The 22,114-nt window shown below is 36.5% G+C and overlaps 2 protein-coding genes across 2 annotated transcripts in view; one reads left to right on the top strand and one right to left on the bottom strand.

The window, feature by feature from the left end:
* FIG4 (FIG4 phosphoinositide 5-phosphatase) overlaps positions 1 to 153 on the bottom strand; it is a 59,600-nt gene extending 59,447 nt beyond the window's left edge. Inside the window, exon 1 of the mRNA XM_010224769.2 lies at positions 73 to 153. Within this exon, the coding sequence (XP_010223071.2) occupies positions 73 to 138 (66 nt within the window). The 5' untranslated portion in view covers positions 139 to 153. The remainder of the gene's footprint in view (positions 1 to 72) is intronic.
* Positions 154 to 1,061: 908 nt separating this feature from the next.
* The window catches only part of AK9 (adenylate kinase 9), a 58,671-nt gene continuing 37,618 nt past the window's right edge, over positions 1,062 to 22,114 (top strand). Inside the window, 15 exon segments of the mRNA XM_088522294.1 lie at positions 1,062 to 1,179; positions 2,351 to 2,414; positions 3,533 to 3,585; positions 3,678 to 3,774; positions 6,467 to 6,579; positions 7,769 to 7,939; positions 8,577 to 8,702; positions 11,226 to 11,300; positions 12,952 to 13,050; positions 14,276 to 14,415; positions 14,507 to 14,687; positions 15,091 to 15,241; positions 16,054 to 16,164; positions 17,362 to 17,492; positions 18,414 to 18,570. Of these exon segments, the coding sequence (XP_088378420.1) occupies positions 1,063 to 1,179; positions 2,351 to 2,414; positions 3,533 to 3,585; positions 3,678 to 3,774; positions 6,467 to 6,579; positions 7,769 to 7,939; positions 8,577 to 8,702; positions 11,226 to 11,300; positions 12,952 to 13,050; positions 14,276 to 14,415; positions 14,507 to 14,687; positions 15,091 to 15,241; positions 16,054 to 16,164; positions 17,362 to 17,492; positions 18,414 to 18,570 (1,786 nt within the window). The 5' untranslated portion in view covers position 1,062.

Here is a 22,114-nt window from a genome sequence, read left to right as displayed (position 1 = left end):
GGCCGCACGCGAGGCGAGGCCACGGCCCGGCCACGACGGCTGCGCGGGTCCGGCGGGGCAGGCGCTACTTACAGCCCGCGTCTCGTACAGCACCAGCTTCTGCACAGAGCTGATCATGGGGGCGGCCGCGAGGGACATGGCAGCCGCGCAGGACCCGGGCCCCGCGGGGCAGCGAGGAGCGGGCAGGCCGCGCACACAGGGAAGCGCCGGCACCTCACTGCGCAGGCGCGCGCGCGGCAACGCACGCGCGCCTGCGCCCGCTGAGGCGGCAGCGGCCATGTCGTGTGTGGGCACCGCACCCCGCCACTACCCGCGCCGCCCCTAGACTCAGCACCATGGACAGCTCCGAAATCCTTCCCCCACTACTGCCACCCCCGGAACCATCCCGCGGGGTCGCGGTGCCCGGGGGCCCTTCCTCAGCCTCCCCCGCAGCCAGGAACGGGAGAGCGGGACGCGGGGGCGGGGCGGTCCCGAGAGGGCGGGGCGAAGAGGGGGCGGGGCGAGGGGCGGGGCCTGTAGTTGCTGTGGTTACGCGGATACACAAGGCGCGCGAGGCCGTTACCCCCCGCCCCCATCCCGCTCCGCTGAGCGTAAGGACCGCGGGAGCGGAGGGAGGGTCGAGGGGGCGTCTTGGTTTGTCCCCCTTCCCCCCTTTTCCTTGGTTTTGCTCGGTTTTGTTCACTTTTAGTTAAGCTCTTGCACCTTAAGGTCCTGCATGGGCGATTTTTCAAGGCGTTTTCAGACGTTTCTGCGGTTTTGTTTGTTTGTTTTGTCCTGAAGTGGGATTTTATTCTAAAATAAAGAGAGATAGAGAGTGAAAGGAGGAAGCCCTTATAACCCTGGCGATGGGGGTGATTCTGATATCCTTCACTTTCCAGAAGTGCCTCCTCTCTTAGCAGTGATGATGCTGTTCAATACAGGCCTTTTCTTCTGAGAACAGCCCTTCTTACCAAGTAGTTCCCCTTGTAGCACATTACTACTCAGCTCGATTTCTACGTGTGTCATTCACACGTATGTAAACTACTGTTTTATGACAGACTTTTTTTTCCTCTCAGATTACTCATGGTTTCACAGGAGAAAGTGGAAGCTCAGCCCTTTGCAGACATCTTTGATGAAGATGAAGCTGAAAAATCCTTTCTGTTGTCCAAACCTACTTGCTTTGTTGTCTTTGGAAAACCAGTAAGATGCCTGATAAGTTTTGTTTTTCTTTTCCAAATATTCAACTAATAATTTTACTCTTCCTTTCAAAACATTAGTTTAGTAATACCGCCAAAAGGATTAAGGACCTATTTTTTTAACTTTTCTACTTTGCTGAAAAATATTGTATGAATTCTCCCTAAAACAGAGGAATTGAAATCATAGTAGTTTTCAGTAACTGATTCATTTAAGAAATAGATATAAGTAGGTAAACTGTGTTTGCAAGATAACTAACATAAGGAATTCCTTTCCCCCTATTAAATGAATGTCTAATTGAGTCTAAAATAAATTTTGTGACCAGCCAAATTAAAAGTGGTATTGCTGTAACTAAAAGTCACAGCTTGCTCAATAAATTTCCTCTCTTTTCATATTTGGAACTGGATTGCTTTTATTTTACTTACATTACTAGTATTTTAATTTTTAAAACACTTTCCAAATTATGGAAGCAAATAGACGCAGAAGAACCTAAAAGTCCATGTACTGATCTGCAGTCATGAGATAAGGTATTAAATATTTAAATGATAAGATATTAAATATTTAAATGAACAGGCCAAATCAAGCCTCTGTCCTGCTCTGTTTGCACCACATGGAAAGCTAATATAGACACTGCCTCTGTGATGTGGTATCCCTGTAGCTATAGCCAGGTGTAGGTGCAGATTATTTAATGGAGGCTTTGCTATAATGCTAAGATTCCTGAGGATTATTGTATGTGAAAAGATGAACAGTTTGCCAGTATCCAAAACAGATCTGTGGACTAAGAAATGGCTGGACAATGGCTGGCAAGATTTTCATCATACCTTGCTTAGAGGCAGAAGATAAATTTCAGTCCTGGAGAGTGTCTCATTTGAAGTTATGAACAAATCATAGCTGAGTTTCATATGGAGTTATTCAGGGGCAAGCTCAGCATAATTAATTTGGAGGTACTCCCCTTTGCAGTTGAGTAACAGTGTATTAGCAATGCTATGAAGTGTATAACAGGGTTGTATTAAAAAGAGTGTTTGTCCAGTGCATAACTCAGAGGCCCTAATTTGCTGGTAGCTTTTAATTGTTGTTACAATACAAATAAATGATTTTTAATGTGTAGTAATACCTTTATTTTTTTTCCTTCATGATGTTTTACTTTTAAACGAATGTTTGTTTCTCATTTTTTAAGGGTTCTGGAAGGAAAACATTAGCTAGAAGACTAGCACAAATATGGAAATGCACTTTCATAGAAGGTAATCTTACATTGTTTTCAGAACATTGCATTGATTTCCTATTTTTATTTTAGAATATCCTTTCTGATCCCTGTAATTCAAATGACTTGTTAGTGATTCTTTAAAGATGGCTGGGAAGGACCAAATAATCTTTTTTTCATGGAAGCAGTTGACCCTTCTCTTGAAATGTAGCCAACTCGCTGAAGTCCAGAGAGCATTGAGGTTTGCTAATATAGATCGTGAATAAATAGCAGGATCTTTCCTTTCTGTGTTTGTACAGTGCCTAACACAATGGGGACAAAACCTAGGACTCGGAGACTTAGCTTTTGTAGCAGTACAAATACAAAGTAAGGAATGGAAGTTGGTACATTCAAATTTCTAAAACAAAAATGTCTCATTTAAAAGGTGCAGTTAAGTTTTCCTACCACACCTCCACCAGAATACAAGACCTCATTGTATTTTCTAAGCTCTTTTTTATTTATTTATTTTCCTGGCTTGTTTCATTTCATGATATGAATGCATCCTTAAGGGTTGTTTTTGGAAAATGTTATGAGTACTTATTTTAATGGCATATAGATATGAAAGACTTGCAGGATCATTCCGACATGACATCAATGTCATGCATAGGGGCAGAAGATGGGTCTTTGAATTTCAGTGGTCTCAAACTTAGTATGAATTTTAGATAATTTTAGATAATTACACCATATAGGGAGTAGGTTTTAAAAAGTTATGTTTAAGGCAGATTTTTTTATGTGTTTGAACAGTTGTCTTTTTGGAAGTGTTCAAGCTCAAAAATTCCTCTCCAGACTTCTCAGCAGTAATGTTAATATGATGTGAATTGATGCATCTACCTATAGTATTTATAGGTCTATTTTTTTCAAAGACCATCTACCTGGACATTTCCAGAAGGCATCAAATTTTAGATGGACAAAACAAAATAATGGCCATCAATATAGTGGCTGTTAATTCAGAAATAATCTGGCTTGCTGCTCTGTGCTATTTCATCATAGAATTTGCCTGGAACACACATGCATGCTCATGTGTCTATATATGTATATGTGTGTACATTTGTAAATGTACATCTCCATATAAAATATTAAATTGTTTTAATTTCATTCTTGTCTGATGTGCTGCTTCAGCTTTAGAAGTAATCCAAGAGAATATTCGTGAAGAAACAGAAGATGGGCTTAAGGTAAAAGAGATTTATCTTAATCTGATAGAAAGTTTTGTCATATTCTTAACTCATGGACAATATAAAAGACTGTGCTTTGCTTTCCACTTTAGTGTCAAGAATTGCTGTTTAGAGGTCAAAGCGTTCCTGAAGAACTGGTTACAAAAATGATTCTGAAAAAGATTGAGTCACCAGAAGTTGCTCATTTTGGTAAATATATTTATAGCCTAAATGTCTGAGAATATGCTTGCTAAAACTTGACTTTGTCACTCTTCGTTTACATTACTGCTCTAATATTATTTATTTTCAGTTAGACTGTAGCACCTTTTCTTGTGTTCCTCAGGCTGTGGAATATCTATAAACTGAGAATACTCTCAGGTTACGACGTAGATCTTAGTTAATCTACAGGAAGTCAAAAAGTGTCATGCTAATCCAACGCTGTGTTAATTCTAAAAGAATGAATTCACCCATGATTTTTCTATGATCCTCACTTGCTGGTATTAAATGTTGGGAAAAGATTTGGAATTTCAAATACAGAAATTTGGGCTTGAATACTCCTATTAAAAAAATACTGGCAAAAATATTTTAAACATTTAGTATACTGAAAAAGAAGAAAGATAAGTTATTTAAAATGCAAAGTATTAAGTTTTGTTTTTCAGCATCTTCATTTATTTTCCATTAAGCTAGACCAGGTTTTGGTGATGGAAATACATCATCTTTTCTCAAAAGAAGAATTAATTGGAGCATGTTGAAATTAATGCTACATGTAGTTCTTGCTAGTGTCTGAAACTGCTTTACTAAAGTTGAAACAGGGAATTAAATTGAAAGCAGGTAAAGGAAAATATGGTTTATTTTTCTAGTGATTACTTTTATTGAAAATTTCCATTGTTAGAGATAGACAAGCATAGTGCCAGATGATATCATGTCTCTTCTTCTCTGAGAACTAGCAAACTTGTATGGACTTTTGGGTATGATGAGTTTTGTTCCTTCTCTGAAGACAGACTCGCATCAGTTTTGTAAAATATGCATCCTTGTAGCAGCAGACATGTAAATCTCTTACTCCATATGATCAGGACTTTAATGAAAGCTGGAAGAGATGGGTCGCCTCAGGTCCACTCTCAGTGTCAGTGAGATGGTGAATGCCTGATGTGCACCTGTCAGAGAGGACCACAGCGACTGTAAATGTGACTCCCATGTTCATAGAATTTTGGTTCCTGCAGCCAAGTTATTTTCTGTATTACAGATCTCCCAAGTGACAAGAAATAAAATAACCTGCATCCTCAAAATGTTTCCTACCAACTAGAACTCCAAAAACAATTTTAGCAAAATGATTTCTAATTCTGGTTTCTCTTTGTTTAACAAGGATAATCTTAACGTAATCCTTTAATAATGCATGTAGACATTTGGTAGAAACTCATCCACCCATTAGTAATTATTTCTTCACTAATGATTTTGTAAACAGATACGTGGAGAAGATGAGTTTTGGACTTTTCACTTTTTGATTTTTGTGACACTTTAAAATATGTGTTTCTAAACAGCATGCAGAATAAGAGGTTGTTCTGTTCACTTATGCACTTCTAATTTAGGAAATAAACATGTAATGTAATGGATACTGATGTGTCAGAGGTATTTAGAAGTGCTAGAACAAGCAATAATATTCAAAAATGTAAGTCAGTAAATAATTTAACAAAATAATTTATTATAATAAAGTAATTAATTTCTAAGAGCTCTCAAGGAGTTAAATATGAAGCTGCTGAGCTGTTTGTTAAGTTAAGCAGTGTTTCACTCCAAAATAACACAGGTACTGAAGGACTGGAAAATAGCAAGCATACCTGTATTTTAAGGTATTGTAGGTAAGAAATTACTGATTGATGGTTGTCTTAAGCAACTCTTATCATTGTTCATTTCCCCACAGCATTATCAGACTGGAGGCAAAAACCCTCTCAGAACAGGCAGTTTGGGGTAATCTATTCCCATACACTGTTTACCCTCACAGTCTTCTCATATCAGCTGTTGTTATGCAGGGCATATTGCCAAGCAGAGGCTGTGCAGCCTACCCACACCCCACTATCAGTTAAAACGTTCTCAATATGTCAACAATTTAGAATCCAGGATTTTCATTCCACAGAAGAATGACTAAACATAATCCTCTCTCTTGCTCTTCCACATTTTTTTTACCTTGTCTCTGGACAGTGGCCAGGGATTCATATGTCCCTGGGGATGAGCACTCTAATGCTAGGAATGAAGTGTTATTACGACCACGTCTGTCATGTATAGCTGGTGTCTGTTTGCCAAGAGGACCCAGTGTTGTGGATCATGACTGGGTGCTTGCCAGGCTAGGTGTCTCGTTAGGCTTCCTCTATGCTTAGCATCTGCTTTTGAGAGAACCACACAAGCAGGCGTACTGCATGTCCCATGGAGGAGTTCAGACTCCATTTATTGGCCACAGAAGTGAAGCCCGTATAAATAAAAATAGCGCTTAAACTCCTAGTTGAAATGCTGTGTATCATAGTTGGCTACATTTCTGCAACACCTTTCACAGTGCCTTTTTAGTGGCAAAAATAGTCACTAAAAGCTTATTTTAGTTGCTCTAATGCCCATGTTAAGCACATGAAGCAGGCGATCTCAGTATTAATGTCCACATAGTCCTTGTAATTTTAAATTTCCTAACTAAGTTAACAGACTTTGAGAGTCCTGTGCTAAGCTGAATACGGTGCATTTATATGTTGTTATTTCATCTGGAGTAGATATCAGTGCACAGTTTTGTTTTTTATCATATTGTGTAAGTGGTTATGTAGATAGGTGTTCCAGTATGTAGGTGTTTTACTTAAAGGAAATGAATATAGCAGCTCAGTATATTTGACATAATCAAAAGTTGTATTTAACAAACTGTATTTGACAGGTTATATTCTCTGTGGATTTCCTTCTCTCTCAGAGGAATACATGACTGTTTCACAGCAAATAGAGAAAATAAAAAATCTAAAATTAAAACCAGATTTCCTGATCAATATTAAGGTAATGTCATCTTTAATAGCTTGCTAGTCGTATTTCTAGTTATTAGTGGACTCATATGCTCCCTAAATCAAAAGATAATATTTTCCCCTGTACATTTGAGTATAATATTTATAGAGGATTAAGAATATTTTTCTCTTTTATAGAGGAATGGAATTACAGTAGTTTGTTATGTTATAAGCACTGATCATGTACAAGAGTGAGCATTTCCTATAACTTCAGTAGGAGTTAGAATCTCTGACCTCTCTTAGGCTGAGTTTCTAAAACCACTTAGAGAGAGGTTTACAGGAAAACTTTGAACGTTATGATCACTATGGATCACTCTTTTGGGTACATGTAAATCTGCCTTTCATGTCTACTTATACAATTTCAGAAAAAAATGTTCACATATATGAGTTAGAAAGCAAGTTGTTTTATATCTTACTCACTGTTTGAAACTGTCATAGCTCTGTTTTACTCTGTAGAAATCATTTTTCCCTTACTGTCACAATCTGAATTTAACAAGGTTTTCTTTTTATCTTAGGTTGCTCACAATATGTTTGGAGAGTAGGCATTAAGAGTTGGGAATGATGGTTTGCTGTTTGTTTGCCTCAAACTCCATAATGGAATTTCAAAATATCCATGTTAAGATCACATTCAAATTGATCTGTGTTTAATGTAACTCTAAACTTGTATTTGAATGTCTCTTTATAGAAAGACTTGTGCTTACTTTTGCTGTGCTCCCAACTGCTGAATGCCTTTAGCCTCTGACTCAGTGCTACTATGTTTTTGGGTGATAGTACAGCTCTGAGAGGTCACAGACACTTAGTAAAATTGATACCTTGCTCAAGACCAAACTGCTTTGGAATGGATTGCAAGAGTAATCACAAGCCTATCTGCAAAAGACTTTTATCCATCAACTATGCCTGCATATAGCTAGCATGGCAAAATATGCATGTAAGTAGTGGCTGCGCTCCTGGTGTGAAATATAAAATACTGACAGAGAAAACTGCAAGTAATTAAGCCTTTCTTTGCACTGAGTAACTTTGCTGCTGTTGAAAGTTTCATATCTGCCTTGGAAGTTATTGAGAAGATGTTTAAGAATCCAAATATTTACCAAACAGCGCCCCATATTCTGCAGTTTGAGGAAGAAGTTAGTGTTATTATAGCACCACAATAAACATGTGATTTCCTTTTAATCATTCCTTGCTAGTGTTCAGACTTCGACTTATGCAAAAGATTATCTGGACAAAGACAGCGCCCTGATTCAGGGCAGCTATACCAGAAGAACCAGTGGGATCCTAATGTTATTGAAAAACTTAAGAAAATGAAGGACGAGCTTAAGGAGGAGAGTGAAGAAGAACAGGAAGAGCAGGAAGAAGAAGTGGTAACAACTGCTAATCTAATTTTAATTCTATTCCACTTTAAAAGATTTGGGATAAAGTTTAAATAGTTTTTTAAATGGGAGCAGGTGGTGGTTGTTGTGTACTTAGTCTTGGATTCAGCTTCTAACTTAGAAGACACTAAGCTGTTGCCATAAGCTGAGAGAGTGTATCAGGAGAATGGTGACCCCCTATTGTCCTGTTCTCTGTTCTTTTGTATAAGCATCTGTCGTTAGTCAAGTTCAGGGAATTTTAGGCTAAAAAAATATGAGAGTTCTTAATATCAATTGTTATAGCATGTTTTTACTAATATTTGTGGGATGTTAGCCTGTTTTGGTGTTAGAATGCAATGAATAGATTATAGGGATTTTTTTTTATATATTTTAGTTTCGCGTTCATTAGGTTGCACTGGTTTCTGAAGTTGGTCAAAGACTAATCAATGCAAGTTCCAGGCACATTTCTATCAGTTCCCAGCAAGTGCACTTCATCAGGACAAGGATCACCACTGATTAGCAAATTCTCATTGCAGTAATCTTCTGGGAAGCTATGTTATCTGTCAGCTTTTGAGTACAGAAAAAAAATAGTTTAGTAGATTATTTTGTTTCTTTATTTTGAAATATTTAAATTTTTATTTTTCAGATTGCAGAAGATCCATTTGAAATGTCAAAAATTTTGCCTGAGTTAGTTCAGAGGCCTGAAGATATTCGTGAAAATGCAGAGGAAAGAGTTAAGATATACAAGGACATAATGCTCCATCCTTTGGAAGTAAGAAAAAGCAAAATATTATGATGCTGCATAACAGAAGATTGTTTAAAATATCTTACCCTATTTCCATGCTTTCTTGAGCATGGAAAGATTTATTTTGTGGAGGTGGACACGTGTTATGGTCCAACATACATGCAGCTTTTGAATTTTATACTGAAATGAATGAGATAGCTATCATTTGTAGGTGTTGCTGGTAGTCTAGAATCAAGATAAAATAATACATTTTGAGTTTTAAAATAGAAATGCCCTAGTAATATTTTGCTAAACCTAGGAAGCAAGATGTTTGAAGCACATTATAACTATCTAGAGGTCCCTTCCAACCCTAAGCATTCTATGATTCTATGATTAGTAGAGTCCATTTAGCATGCAATCTTCTAAGGAATCTACCTTTCGTGTTTATTCGAACAGGTTTCCCTTCTTCACCTGCTTCATTGCCTAGAGTTTTATATACCCAGTAATTAGCCCATACATTTGTTTTATCTTCAGAATCATTTCTACAGCTTTCTACTAGATTGTTTTTCTCTCTAGGCCTAGAACCTGATTTTCTACCCTCTGTCTGTCTTCTGTTCTTTTCAAAACCACTTGCCCAAGGTTTATAGGATGATCTAAAGGATTTTGCAGTTCTTGTCCATTGTTGAGGGATGGCTGCTGCTACAACATCTCCAAGGAAAGACAGAAGAGAGAGCTTCTTGCCTATAGCGGGAGGCATGGACTAGTTGCCTACACTCTGCTTCTCAAGGAACAGAGAATTTTCCCTTTTTTTAAATTTTACGATTTTGCAGTCTTTCTAGTGTTATATATGTTGAAGTTTCAAGAAAAGTGGTCACAAAACACAAAATATACCATCATTTGAAAACATGCCTCACTGATGTTATAAGCCTCCATTTAATTGTATGATAAATATAATAACTTTCTATGGTGACCACAGATAGAAGAATATTTAAACACTCACAAGGGGGAGTTATAGTCCTCGGATCACAGAGAGTAAAACACGGATTTTGGAATAGTTTGAAAAGCAGTAGCTGAAAAATTTTACTTAGGCAGTTGGTGGTTCACTAAAATATTGAATGAACCCAGGGATCTAAATCAATTTGAGGCTTAGATAATTAAATACAGAAAAAAAGGCTTATAAAATGTTGACTTTGCACTGGACTGGGATAGATAGGAATAACTTTGTAGGACAGACTTTGCTTTCTAGGATGAAACAGAGTAGAAATATTTGTGTGAAATATAAATATGAAATGTTACAGCTAGGGAGAAAACTGAATGTGCAAACTACAACATGTGAAATAATTGACCTTAATACTTTAGACAGTCTGGAAATAATTGTAAACTGATTTAATAAATATGGTATAGTGCACAAAAGAAATACCGAGAGTGTACTAATGCTAATAATAATATGAATACTAATAGTAATACTAATACTGCCCCTATATTTGGCATCCTGGTGGACAATAAGTTGGCCATGAGCCAGCAATGTGCCCCTGTGGCCAAGAAGGCTGTTGTTATCCTGAGGTGGCAGGATATTAGGCAGAGTGTTGCCAGTGGGTCCAAGGAGGTGATCCTTGCCCTCTGCTCAGCCTTGGTAAGGCCACATCTGGGGCGCTGGATCCAATTCTGGGCTCCCAGTACAAGAGGGACTCTACCAGATAGAGTCCAGAGTAGAGCTACAAAGATGATTTTGGGATTGGAACATTTCTCATATGAACACAGGTCCTTTCCAAACTTAATTGTTCTGTGATTCCGAATGTAAGCAAAACACAAATTATTATTTTCTGGGTAGAAGAATATTACAAGGAAGCAGTCAATTGTTATCTACCAAAGACAGCAAAAATAATTTAATTTGTAGTGTAGTATACTTAGACTAGATGCTAGCAAATGTACTTTGTCCACAAGAGTAATGAATAGGTTACTTAGGAAAGTTGTAGTCACCATCAGTAGCCTTTTTCAGAGCTGGGTGTAGACAAATATCTCTCAGTAATGGATGGAGTGTTCTTGATTCCCTCCCAGAGACAACAGACACAGCAGCTCTATTTTAATCTATAATGTCTATAGTCTATAATAAAGTTTATAATTTACTGATAGAAAAAATGAAAATAAGAAAAAAAATCAAATATATTGCTCCCAATTTATGGAAATATAAAGTTGGGACAAAAATTAAAACTTTGGTCTCATGGCTGATATTTCCAAGATATCTGTTGATTAACATTATCGCCACTTCCCAGCAGCTACTTTATCTAGATTATTTGTAGCTACTTTGGGTTTGACATAAATTTTCTAATCTGAATTCTGAAGCCATTGTATTTTTAATTTTGAAATTCTCTCTGTATTTATTGATAGCTTATTAAAATAGACGTTTCTTATAAAATCTGCTAAGTAATCAGTGTAGTGTAAATTGGTTGTCCACAGGAAAGCTTTTAGACCACAGGAGTCCAGCTTTTGATATTTATAGGAAAAGAATAAGCTTGAATGTTATCTGTTTAACTGTTTACTCAGCTGAAGAATGTCTTCATTCTTAAATAGGACTTGATGGCTGAGCAAGATTCTCTGTATCTTATTGAACTGGATGGAAATAAACAACCAAATGATCTCTTTGCAGTAAGTAAACTATACACAAGCTTAAATAACTTCCATTAACAATAATAATCAATTCTGGTTTATTATTATTATTATTATTATGAGGTTGACAACGTTGTAAGTTGAAGATAATACTCATTGATTTCAAAACATCACATTTGAAATGCCTGCTTTTGTTGTTACGTTAAAAGAGTACAAGGAATATATAAAACAATACCTTGCCGCTCAGCCCAAGTTTCCATATATGTTACACAAGAATATTCCCAGGGAGACTACAACCTATTTTGTACTATGTCTATATATTTCTTGTTCTTTATATTCCGTGTTAGTGTCAAATCACAGAATGGTTGAGGTTGGATGGAACCTCTAGAGATCACCTAGTCCAATCCCCCTGCTCAAGCAAGGTGGCATCCAGTCAGAGTCTCATTCCAGAGAAGGAGACTCCACAACATCTCTGGGCAGCCTGTTCCAGGGCTCTGCCACTCAGAAAAGACACAGAGATGGATAACAATGCAAAATCAAAACATTCTCAATGAGACATTGACTGAATTGGTTTAGTGTGTTGGTGCCTGAAATAATGAAGAAATATTTATGGTCAGTGATACTGCTTTACAGTGAAATAGATTTTTTTTTCTTTTCTTTCTAGTCTTTGTATCTAGATTTTTAGCTCATGATATAGGATGAGCTTCTGCATGATGATATTCTGCATGTTAAAAATTGTAATGATAAATTTTGAAGATAATCTCTCCTTCTGTCTCAGAAATAAGTTATTTTATATTAGATCAGAAATTATGGGTTTGAAAAAGGAGAAGCAAGAGTTTGCCTTTGATGACGTAGAAAGTGAGCTGCCCCTGGACATTTCCCTCCCTCGCTGGAAAGGAATCTGTTACAATTTTGCAAGTATTTAATTTTACAATTAGTTTTATTATCAAGAATAGACCTATACACACAGGAGAAAAAACCTATTTTTGCAGAGACAAAATTGCTGAAGGAGAAAATTTCATTATTTATGATCTGTTTGTCAGCATCACAGCAGAAGATTTATACTAAAGACAGTACAGGTGTGTAGTAAGCACAACCATTTTACCTGTGTGTAAGGCAAAGACATGTTATGAAGCTAGCCCAGTTATGACAAAAGTCACTTTTTCATTTTAAGAATACTTGCAATCAAGCAAAGTTACATTTAAGAAATGTTTCAGTTAAATATAATATCACCTGCTTCTCATTGGCAGACTTCTCATTTAAATGCTTTTTATAACAAATATCACAAAGTTGTCACCAAGCCTGCGTAATAATCTGATCTCCTGGAGACGTTTTCCATCCCTAACTTTTCCAACCCTACTGGCAGAGTGGAGCTCCTCTGAATGCTTCCACTGCTTAGTGGGAGAGTATCCTTCAGTCTGTCCCTTTGGAAGGTTAGGGATTCACAGCATATAAAGGCAGAACTATGAAGGTTTTCATTCATCATTTTGTACTGTCTTTATCTACTAAATAGCTTGAAGGAGCTGAGTAACAAACATGGCCCCAAGCTGAAACTTGGGTCTTAATGTATATGTGGCCATTATACTAGCAATAACTAGTAATAATAAAGCCAAAACCAAAAATATGTGGTCCTTTCAGATCATAAAAACAATTTTGACTAGTACTTTGTCAAGAGTTGTTTTCTCTTCAGTCAGTGGTAGCCCGACTTCGATCTATGGGTGTTCAAAATGCAGCTCCTATAACTAGACTTCAGAGTCAGCAAGAGGAAACATTAGAGGGACTGGAAAATGTAAGTGTAATTTTTTTGTAAAATTTAATCCTTATAGAAATATATTTTTTTATTCTCTGCTATATTTGTTTCATTGCAAGCAATTTGTTTTATCATGTAATATGGACATTGTTGAGTCTTGATTTTCCAGAAATGTGAACTTAAGACAACTCCAGAACTGAAATTCAGCTAAAGCAGCATGTAAAAAATTATTATTATTTTTTTTAAGAATTTATATCTTTATGGTAAAATTTTGAACAAATGTTTGTTTAACAATGGAATGAGGGTGAATTACTTCCAGGGAAATAAAGAAAATTTGGCCAAAAGATAATAATCTCTGCAGCTGACTCTTACCTCAGGCTTAAATATTTCCCGAAAGACAAATGTATCATGCTAATGCACATATAGCAGCATCCGGCATAGCTGAAAACACATACATTTTATTTTCTGTAATTTAATAGAAATAAGACAAATTAGTGTTGAATTTTGCCTGAACCATATCAATAATGTTTTCTGCCTTTTCCAATAAAAACAGAACTCAGTGAGTACATATATTCACCTATAATCATCTGCTTTTATCTTTTTCATTTCTTCGCCACAACTTCAAATATATAAATGGTATTGTAACTGAGGAGACCCTGTTGATTGTGGTTATGCTTTCAGAGCATAAAAAAAAATCTTTTTACCCTAGTACCCATCAAATTCACAAGTGAAGGATTTTTTGTGCCACATTATGTCTGTATTTATTTTTTTAGTTTATATGTTTAATAGCTGTCAATGTATCTATTAATTTGAATCTTCAATTTGTCAAGTGCTCACTTGTGCTGATGAAAATTTAGTATCCACAGTGTTCATTCAAAGTTCTGCAGCTTAATTATATAGAATACATAGAATTACTTCCCTCAGTAGAACTGGTTTTTTCTAACTCGCTGTCCACTGATTTAATGTTAACTGTTTTAATGCCCAGCTTCGTAGTCTTTAAAGGTCCTTCTTCAGTTCTTCACAGCCAGCACTTTTCCTTACCATTATGAATAATTTAACATCACTGTAAACTCTATGGCTTACTCACTATTGAACGTCTTTCTTTAAAACTTCTATTAGACAAAATGCATAGTTTTATTATGTTTGGTTGTTTTCCAGCAGAATATTTTTTTAAAAAAGACCAAGTTATACAACATATTATTATTACAACATGTCATTTAGAAAAAATATATATACATTTTATTATTACTATTTTAATAAACAGGATGAACTTTTCCGGGTTCTCTCATCTTGCAAACTAATTGCAAACAGATACCGATGGCGTAGAAGCAGGTGGGGACAAGCATGTCCTGTGGCTCTTAAGGAGGGTGATATCGTAATGGGGATACCAGACTTGGCTGTCAGGTTAGTGAAATTTGAAACTACTTATTCTTATTCCCATTCCATAAGATAACTGTCTATAGTTGTTGACTTTTGTTTGTTTGTTTGTTTTAAGTTTTCTAGGGAAAATGTATGTACTGTCCTCCTCAGATGCATTGAAAGCATTTATGTTGAATCCACGGCCTTACTTGTTACCACCAATGCCACTTCCTCCTTGTAAAGTACTAGTATTTGGCCCCCCATTGTCTGGAAGAACAACCGTTTGTAACCTGATTGCAAACAAGTACCATGGAAAGGTGAGTATATAAATGCCTTTTGTAACAAGGGGATCACCTGAGACCCTGGAGCCAGTTAGATTCATGGTGGGTCATACACGTTGTAAATGGAAATATTACAGAGGAAATATACTAATTCAGTGAAATTCACTCATAGAAAAGTCTCATTTCTCCCCTGTGTGAGATGCAGACAAACACTTATATGTCAAATTTATATGTTTTAACATAAGAATATGATAAGTATCTGTTGTATCTGAGTTAAATTGCATTAGAAATTGGAAATTACTTTTTACACAACTGTGCTTGAACTATACGTAATTTTTTTCTGAAATATGTGGAGCATTTCCAAACTCATTTTACTATATAGCTGTTGGATCAGGTGCTGTCTCCTGTATTTTTTTTCTTTTTCAAATAACTTTGTTAGGTTCTTGACATGGCCAAGCTAATTCAACTCCACATGGAAGAATCAAGAGAAAAGAAAAATAAAATGCAAAAGGATGCAATAAAAACATCCCAAAAAGCAAAGAAAGCTAGATTTGAATTAGAAGAGGTGCCACAAGAACAAGGTGATTAAGGTGTTCCATGGTCTTTAAAGCTGTATTATTTGCTTTTTTTTTTTTTATTTAACTAAAGCAATTTCTTTCACTTGCGAATGTTTTATACTGTTTTAAAATACTGTAGAAGCTGTTGTTGATATTATATGTTAAATTTGAACTAGAAGATCATGAAGTGAAAGCAATAGCTGAGCAGAATTGAATGCTTTTGAGATTATTAAGTATAAATGTCCTGGAGCTGAAGGTCACAAGCATGTGAGGAAGCTTTATAAACTCCTATTGCAAGCACTGATGATTAAGAATCACGGATGTTGGGACTGCTGGAGACAACCAAGTCCAACTGCCTTGTTCCAGCAGAGTCACCTAGAGTAGACCTTCCAAGATCCTGTATTTTTGAACATCTCCAAGGATGGAGACTGTCTGGGCAACTTGTTCTGGTGCTCTGTAACCCTCACATAAAGGAAGCTTTTCCTTATGTTCAGAGTGTCCTTTCTGTGTTCCAGTTTGTGCCCGTTGCCTCTTTTCCTATTGCTTGGCACCACTTAGAATGAGTTCTCAGTGCACCTCGTTGTCTGCTCACGTAGCTCATACTTCATTAGTTGCCTATGAGGATGTTATGAGAGACAGTGTCAAAAACTTTACTAAAGTCAAAGCAGGCAGCCTAAATAAATACAGACACAGGTAGAGCCATTTGCTTCTCGCAGGCTACTGTCTACTAATCTTGCCTGTTGCAAGGAATGGGAGAGTGCCCAGGTGTGTTGGGGGGTCGATTTTTTTTATTGATGTAGATTTCTATCAATTTAATGTTTTCATAGCTACAGCAGATTTCCAAGAACTTACTAGTGACAAAGAAGCAGATGGTTCTGAAGAAACTGTTAAATCTGGAGAAGGAGTAGACTTGAAAGAGAATCTTACTGTTGTAAAATCTGACATGACACAAGAAGGTAAAAAGTAAACCTTAGCTATTCTAAACATGTCTTTCCGAGTGCCTTGCAGATTAAATAGCAGAACGATGATCTTTTCCCCATTTGCATTTGTAGGACTATTTTAAACTTTTTTCTTTGTTACTTGTATTTTTGAGAAGCATAAAATGAAATTGTGAATTTTGTCACTGAAAGATAGCTGGGATACTTAATGCATTAATACTATGCCCCTGTATAAGAAAAAAAAAAAACTCTCACTGTTTGTATAGGCACTGAATATGTATTTCAATGAAAAGTTTGGCATTTTCATTTATGTATGTTTTAATAGCATAAGATTATTTAAACAGTATTTAATCAGTGAAGAGAGAAGGTGTTAATTCACACACAAACAGAAAATGTAAGTGAAAAGAGGATCTGAATTCAGGAATACAGGTTTTTGCCACTCCAGTATGAGGAACTTAAAAGTATGCTAAGTTTTAAGTAACCAGGACAAGTGCTGACTATTTTAAAAAATGAACTTTGACGTGGGGAATTACAATTTTAAATAACTATACTCTTAATTAATGCTGTAATGTATTGCATATAAGAGCATGGTAAAAGAGTGGAGTTTAGCTTGGAGAAAAGGAAAAATAAATATGGATAAAATGCAAGCAAATATAACATTAAGAAAGTCTCTTGACTTGGTTTATTTTCGTGCAAAACAATGCATAGGGTGACATTTTTTCCAAATTATATTCTTCACATAATAAATTTTGCAATTGCTGTAACCAGTTCTTCACTGAACTATGCTATCATTTTATAAAATTAGCATGTAAATAGTGAAATAACTCTGAATGTTCCCCCCAAAAAATATGAACAATTACAGTACATTGCATCAGCAATTAATAATCAAATATGAATCCAATAAGAGTGACTTATGCGTTTTAGAGAATGCAGGTTCTCAGTTCAAGATGTATTATCTTGAACTATGATTTGTATTAATTTTTAAATTAATCTGGTCAACCTTTTCATTTAGACTCCTGCAAGAACTTCTGAGATGCTGCAGATGAAACAATATTGAAACAATATTTCATTTACTCTTCATAGTGTTACATTTACAGTTTTTTTCCTTTGAATGAAACAGCAAAGACATTTGTGAAGAGTTTAAAAGAAATCTATATTAAAAATATGGTTTATTTATTTTTATTTTTTAAACTGTAGCAAAAGACTCATTACCAGGAATGCCAGAGATAACTTCTGACCATCCAGAAGTTCAAGCAATGGCAGAAGCTGTAGAAAGTGCATCAGAATCTGAAATTACACTGTCACCTGAAATATATGCTGAAGTATTGGAAGGAGCTATTGCAGAGGTAAAACTACAAGTACTTCATGACAAAGCAGTCTCTAAAAGCTGTTGTCTATTATCAATAAATACTGTTATTTTTTTCTGTTTGATCAGTCTGATATATGTCTTATATATGAACTTAAACTTCATATATATATATAAACTTAAAATTTCCATAGGTTTGAGGAGAGCCCAAACAAGATCTTGAAACACAAATCTGTTCAGGAATTCTATATACATACAAGCTATTTTTGTCTCACAAAGTCTACCTGCTATTAAAGCTACAGGGCTGGGAGAATTATCTGAGCGAATTGTCACTGTTCGCTTGCCCTACTCTTATACTCTTACTCACTTTTAAAGATAGATTATCAAGCTGTATGAATCTTTGCTGTACCTTCAAGCTATATGAATCTTTGCTGTACCTTGGTGAGGCTCGTTTTATACTTTTTAAAGTGAGAAGGTGATGTATTGTATCTAATTTATTATTTAAATTTGTCTAGCTTGAACTTGGGAATCTTGACACATAATAATAATAATATATTACAGAATGAGAGCTAAGGAATTATTTCTTCACAAAAAAGTGTTGGTGTATTTTTTATCAGTTTGGTCATATTGCTCAACAGTAGATAAAAACGTTCATGGAAAGAGTTGTATTTGAAGACTAACCAAAGAATCTTGGATTGTTTTAAACTTTTTCACTGGTTTGTAAATCTCAAGACTGAAACCTAAATTCTTTGTAGGCAACCTTAAAAAAAATGATATAGTCATCTCGCTTTGTTTAAAATATTTTTATTTCATTAAGGCTTGTAAAGTTATAAATGTCTTATCCTTTATTAGCATGAAAGGACAATATGGCAAGTTTTGAAAATCATTTGGTACTGTGCAACCTTTGTAAACAGCTCACAGACTATATTATTATATTACTGACTCCAACTTCTTATAACAGCTCACAAAGAATAACAAAGACAGGTTTCCTGGTGCTCCAGAAAAAGGAGGATGGGTAGTGGATAACTATCCTCTGTCAGTAGATCACTGGTCAGCATTATCAGAAAAAGGACTTTTACCTGACATCGTTGTCTGTCTGCAGAATACAGAAAAAAATGGTTAGTAAATGCACACTAATGAATCTTTTCTATTTTGATGTCTGTGTATAAAGTACAGTTGCAAGAAAAATCAGTATTTATGTTCCATTTATAAAGCTAGAGGGTGTATAGAAAGTGAGCAGAAGGATACTCTGAATCTATGAAGATATCCTACGTTTCTTAAAATTCAGATGAAAACAATAGAATAAAAACAAGAATGCTTTATAAATGCAATAGAGAAATTCATACAGACTGCTATTTATAATCAGCAGTATTAGTAAATAACATAGACTACTGTATTTCTGGATTCTTATATTCTGTGTATGGCTGGCCACTAGCTTGCAATTGGGCTAGTAATCAAATTTTCCTGCTTGTGCATTGGTTTTCCCATCTGTAAACACAGATATAAGTATGAACCTTCTTTGCTTAAAAAACGGGGCGGGAGGGGGAAGGGAGATGCAAAGGTATTTGCATGTAGCTGTCTTCCCTCACCCTTAGGAGGAAAAAAAATGCTGAGCAACTTCCTATCAGGTGGAAACAATAGCTTATTAGCCATAAATTCAGAGGAAGGGATTTTTGCTTCAGCATTTCAACCAAGAGGAAAGATTGGTACTAGGTATAAAAAAACTAAACACATTCATACATGGTTAAAAGTTTTGCTTGTCAAATTGTGCCTCTCAAGTTCAGCAAGTTTCATTGCCTTTTGGCAACATATAATCACTACCAGTTCAACCCAGGTTCGTTATCAAAATGTCTTTTAGCACTAGAGATTGCCATAAAATAAGGGAATGATATGTCTGTCTTTTTACCTGGGCAGTTGAAGAAAGGTCAATAACTGCCTGATATTAGAATCAGTCCAGACAGCTTTGCAACTGCTTGTCCCTAAATATAAAAATCAACTGGAACAAATCAAGCTTACAAAGTGTTCTTCAGAACACAAAGCTTTGCAATGTTCCTTAGGAAAAAAAAAAAAAAAACAGATTTTCAGAATCTGATTTCAGCCTTACAAAATCATTCTCAACTAAGCTACAGTGCCCAAAACTAGTTGGTCATGTATCTTTATGAAATTTTGTAGCATCTTAAACATCTCCAGGTCAGAGCCTTCAAAATATGTCTGGAGCTTGTATAAAGTCTCAGTTCAGGCTGAACTTTTCTGTAAAAGTTATAGATCCAGTATTTGTCAGAAAATGACATTGTTCGTTCCTATCATTCAAGAAGATCCTGTCTTGAATGCTTCCAAAAACAACTTCAGGACACATTTAAATTGCAATTCCCTGTCTGATTTTCCTGTGCCTGGGGCACTGTGCCTTGTCTTTTCCCCCAGTGAAAAAAGGGGCTTTAATTCATGAAACTGGAATGTTGTAATGTAGTGTTGTACATTACTAAAGAACAGAGTCAACTGTAGGCTCTTCTGTAGGAAAGACTGAGTGAAATAGATACTATCAAAATTATGACAGTTCACTTCCCAGATCATAACATATTAGAGAATTACCTGATTAAAAGGTGAGTGTGCCTCATAGTTCCTGAAAGTTTTATTCTATATCAGACACTTCGGAAATCCTCAAGGGAACTATGTTGAAGTGGTCAGTCAGAGTTTCCTTCCTAAAAGGAAAAAAGGGCAAGAACTTGGAGTCCGCAGCAGACGCTTCCAAATAAAGACCTCTTTAGGGCTTTCAAATTATGTACTTCCTTCCTGGAGTGTACACCTCGGCCATTGCCACTAGTTCTGTATTACACGTTCTCATCTAAACAATCTGGTTTATGCTCTTGGTAGTCTTATCTTCCACACAATCATCTACTATTTCTCAAGTCAGATAGTTGACAGGTTCTTTAAAGTGTAAATAAAAGCCTTTCCACCCAGAAGTTAGAAAGAGTCCACCCAAGAAGTTAGAAAGAGAAGTTAGAAAGAAGTTAGAAAGAGAAGTTAGAAAGAGTTCATCCTTCATGAAAACTTTAATCTTGTACTCATAGCCCTAATGGAGCTTCTGTCTGTAAGATTGTTACAGTTTTTTATCATATAATAATAAATACTGCTTTATTAATTGCAACCTATTTGGCCTTACGTATAAGTGGATTTCAAGCTTGAAAGGAAAATTGCTATTCCTGTTTTCCTATATTTGGGATGATAACAAAACTATACACTAAATAGCTGAGCACCCCTGAAAAGTACTTGGCTCCATCATCTTGCTATCCTCCCTTGAAGTATTTATGCACTTTGATAAGGGCTCCTTTCAGCCTTCTTTGCTCTTTGCTAAACAGGCCCAGCTCTCAGTCTTTCCTCACATGAGAGATTCTCCAGTCCCCTGATGATCTTTGTAGCTCCACACTAAGCTCTCTTCAGTAGCTCCAGGTCCCTCTTGTGTTGGGGAGCCCAGACTTGTACCCGATGCTCCAGGTTCGGCCTCATCAGAGCTGAGCAGAGGGGCAGGATCCCCTCCCTCGACCTGCTGGCAACACTCTTCCTGATGCAGGCCAGGACCCCATTGGCCTCTTGGCCACAAAGGCATACTGGTGGTGCATAGTCAGTTTGTTGTCCACTCGGACATCTTCTCTGCAGAGCTGCTTTTTAGCAGGTCAGCTCCTAGCCTGTCCTGGAGTACGGGGCTCCCTGCGTTCAGGACCCTGCACTTGTCTTTGTTGAACTTCATGAGGTTCCTCTTCACACATCTCTCCAGCCTATCCAGGCCTCTTTGAATAACAGCACAGCCCCCTGCTATCAGCCACTCCTCTCAGTTGTGTACCCTCAGGTAGCTTGCTGAGGGTGAACTCTGTCCCTTCATCTAGGCCATAGATGAATAAGTTGAAAAAGACTGGACCTAGTGATACCACTGGCTCAGGTTTGCAAAACTGATTACAATCTGCTGAGCTCTGCTATTCAGCCAGTTCTCAATCCACCTCACTGTCTACTCATCTATTCCACACTTCTTGAGCTTCCCTATGAGGATGTTACGGGAGTAATTTGGTCGAGTAGCACAGAAATTCTTCATCAGATGAGGCAACGTCAGAGCCTCTGAGTGATAAACACTGGTACCCGAGTAAATCAACTAAAACAAAACAAAACAAAAAACTTGAATTTGCCCCTAGTAAATCAATACACAAGCAAACAAACAAATAAATAAAAAAAAAAAAAACACAACCAATTTATCACTATTTTTATAGCACTATGAGAAAGCACATGAAAGAGAAGTGTATATCTGGTCCACTAGGCAGATCCACTGAAAGCTCTCACAACTTTTCTTGCAGAAGAATGCCCAGACAGAATTACTTAAAATGACTTCTTTACAAACTGTATTTAGAAAAAAATCCCTCCATTCAGCTTCCCTCCTTTAAAAATGTTAATCAAAAGAATCAAAAAATCTGTATTATTCACACAAAATTATCCTCTGCCTTGAATCAACAGCAGCTCAATGTTCCTAGCAGTTAAGTAACTTGTTTATCACAGCTCAATTACAGATAAAAATATATTTTACATGAGTTGATTACAGTGACTAGATGAAGCATGGGAAGAATGAGGATGAGTAAGGTAAAGCGGAGGAGGCAAGATTATATTATCTGCTTTAAAGAG

Source organism: Tinamus guttatus, unplaced genomic scaffold (genome assembly GCF_059628265.1).
Source record: "Tinamus guttatus ecotype Peru unplaced genomic scaffold, ASM5962826v1 Tinamus_guttatus_pri_ptg000010l, whole genome shotgun sequence".
Classification (NCBI taxonomy): Eukaryota; Metazoa; Chordata; class Aves; order Tinamiformes; family Tinamidae; genus Tinamus; species Tinamus guttatus.
The sequence above is the reverse complement of the archived record's forward strand: the minus strand, read 5'-3'. Positions and strand labels throughout refer to the sequence as shown.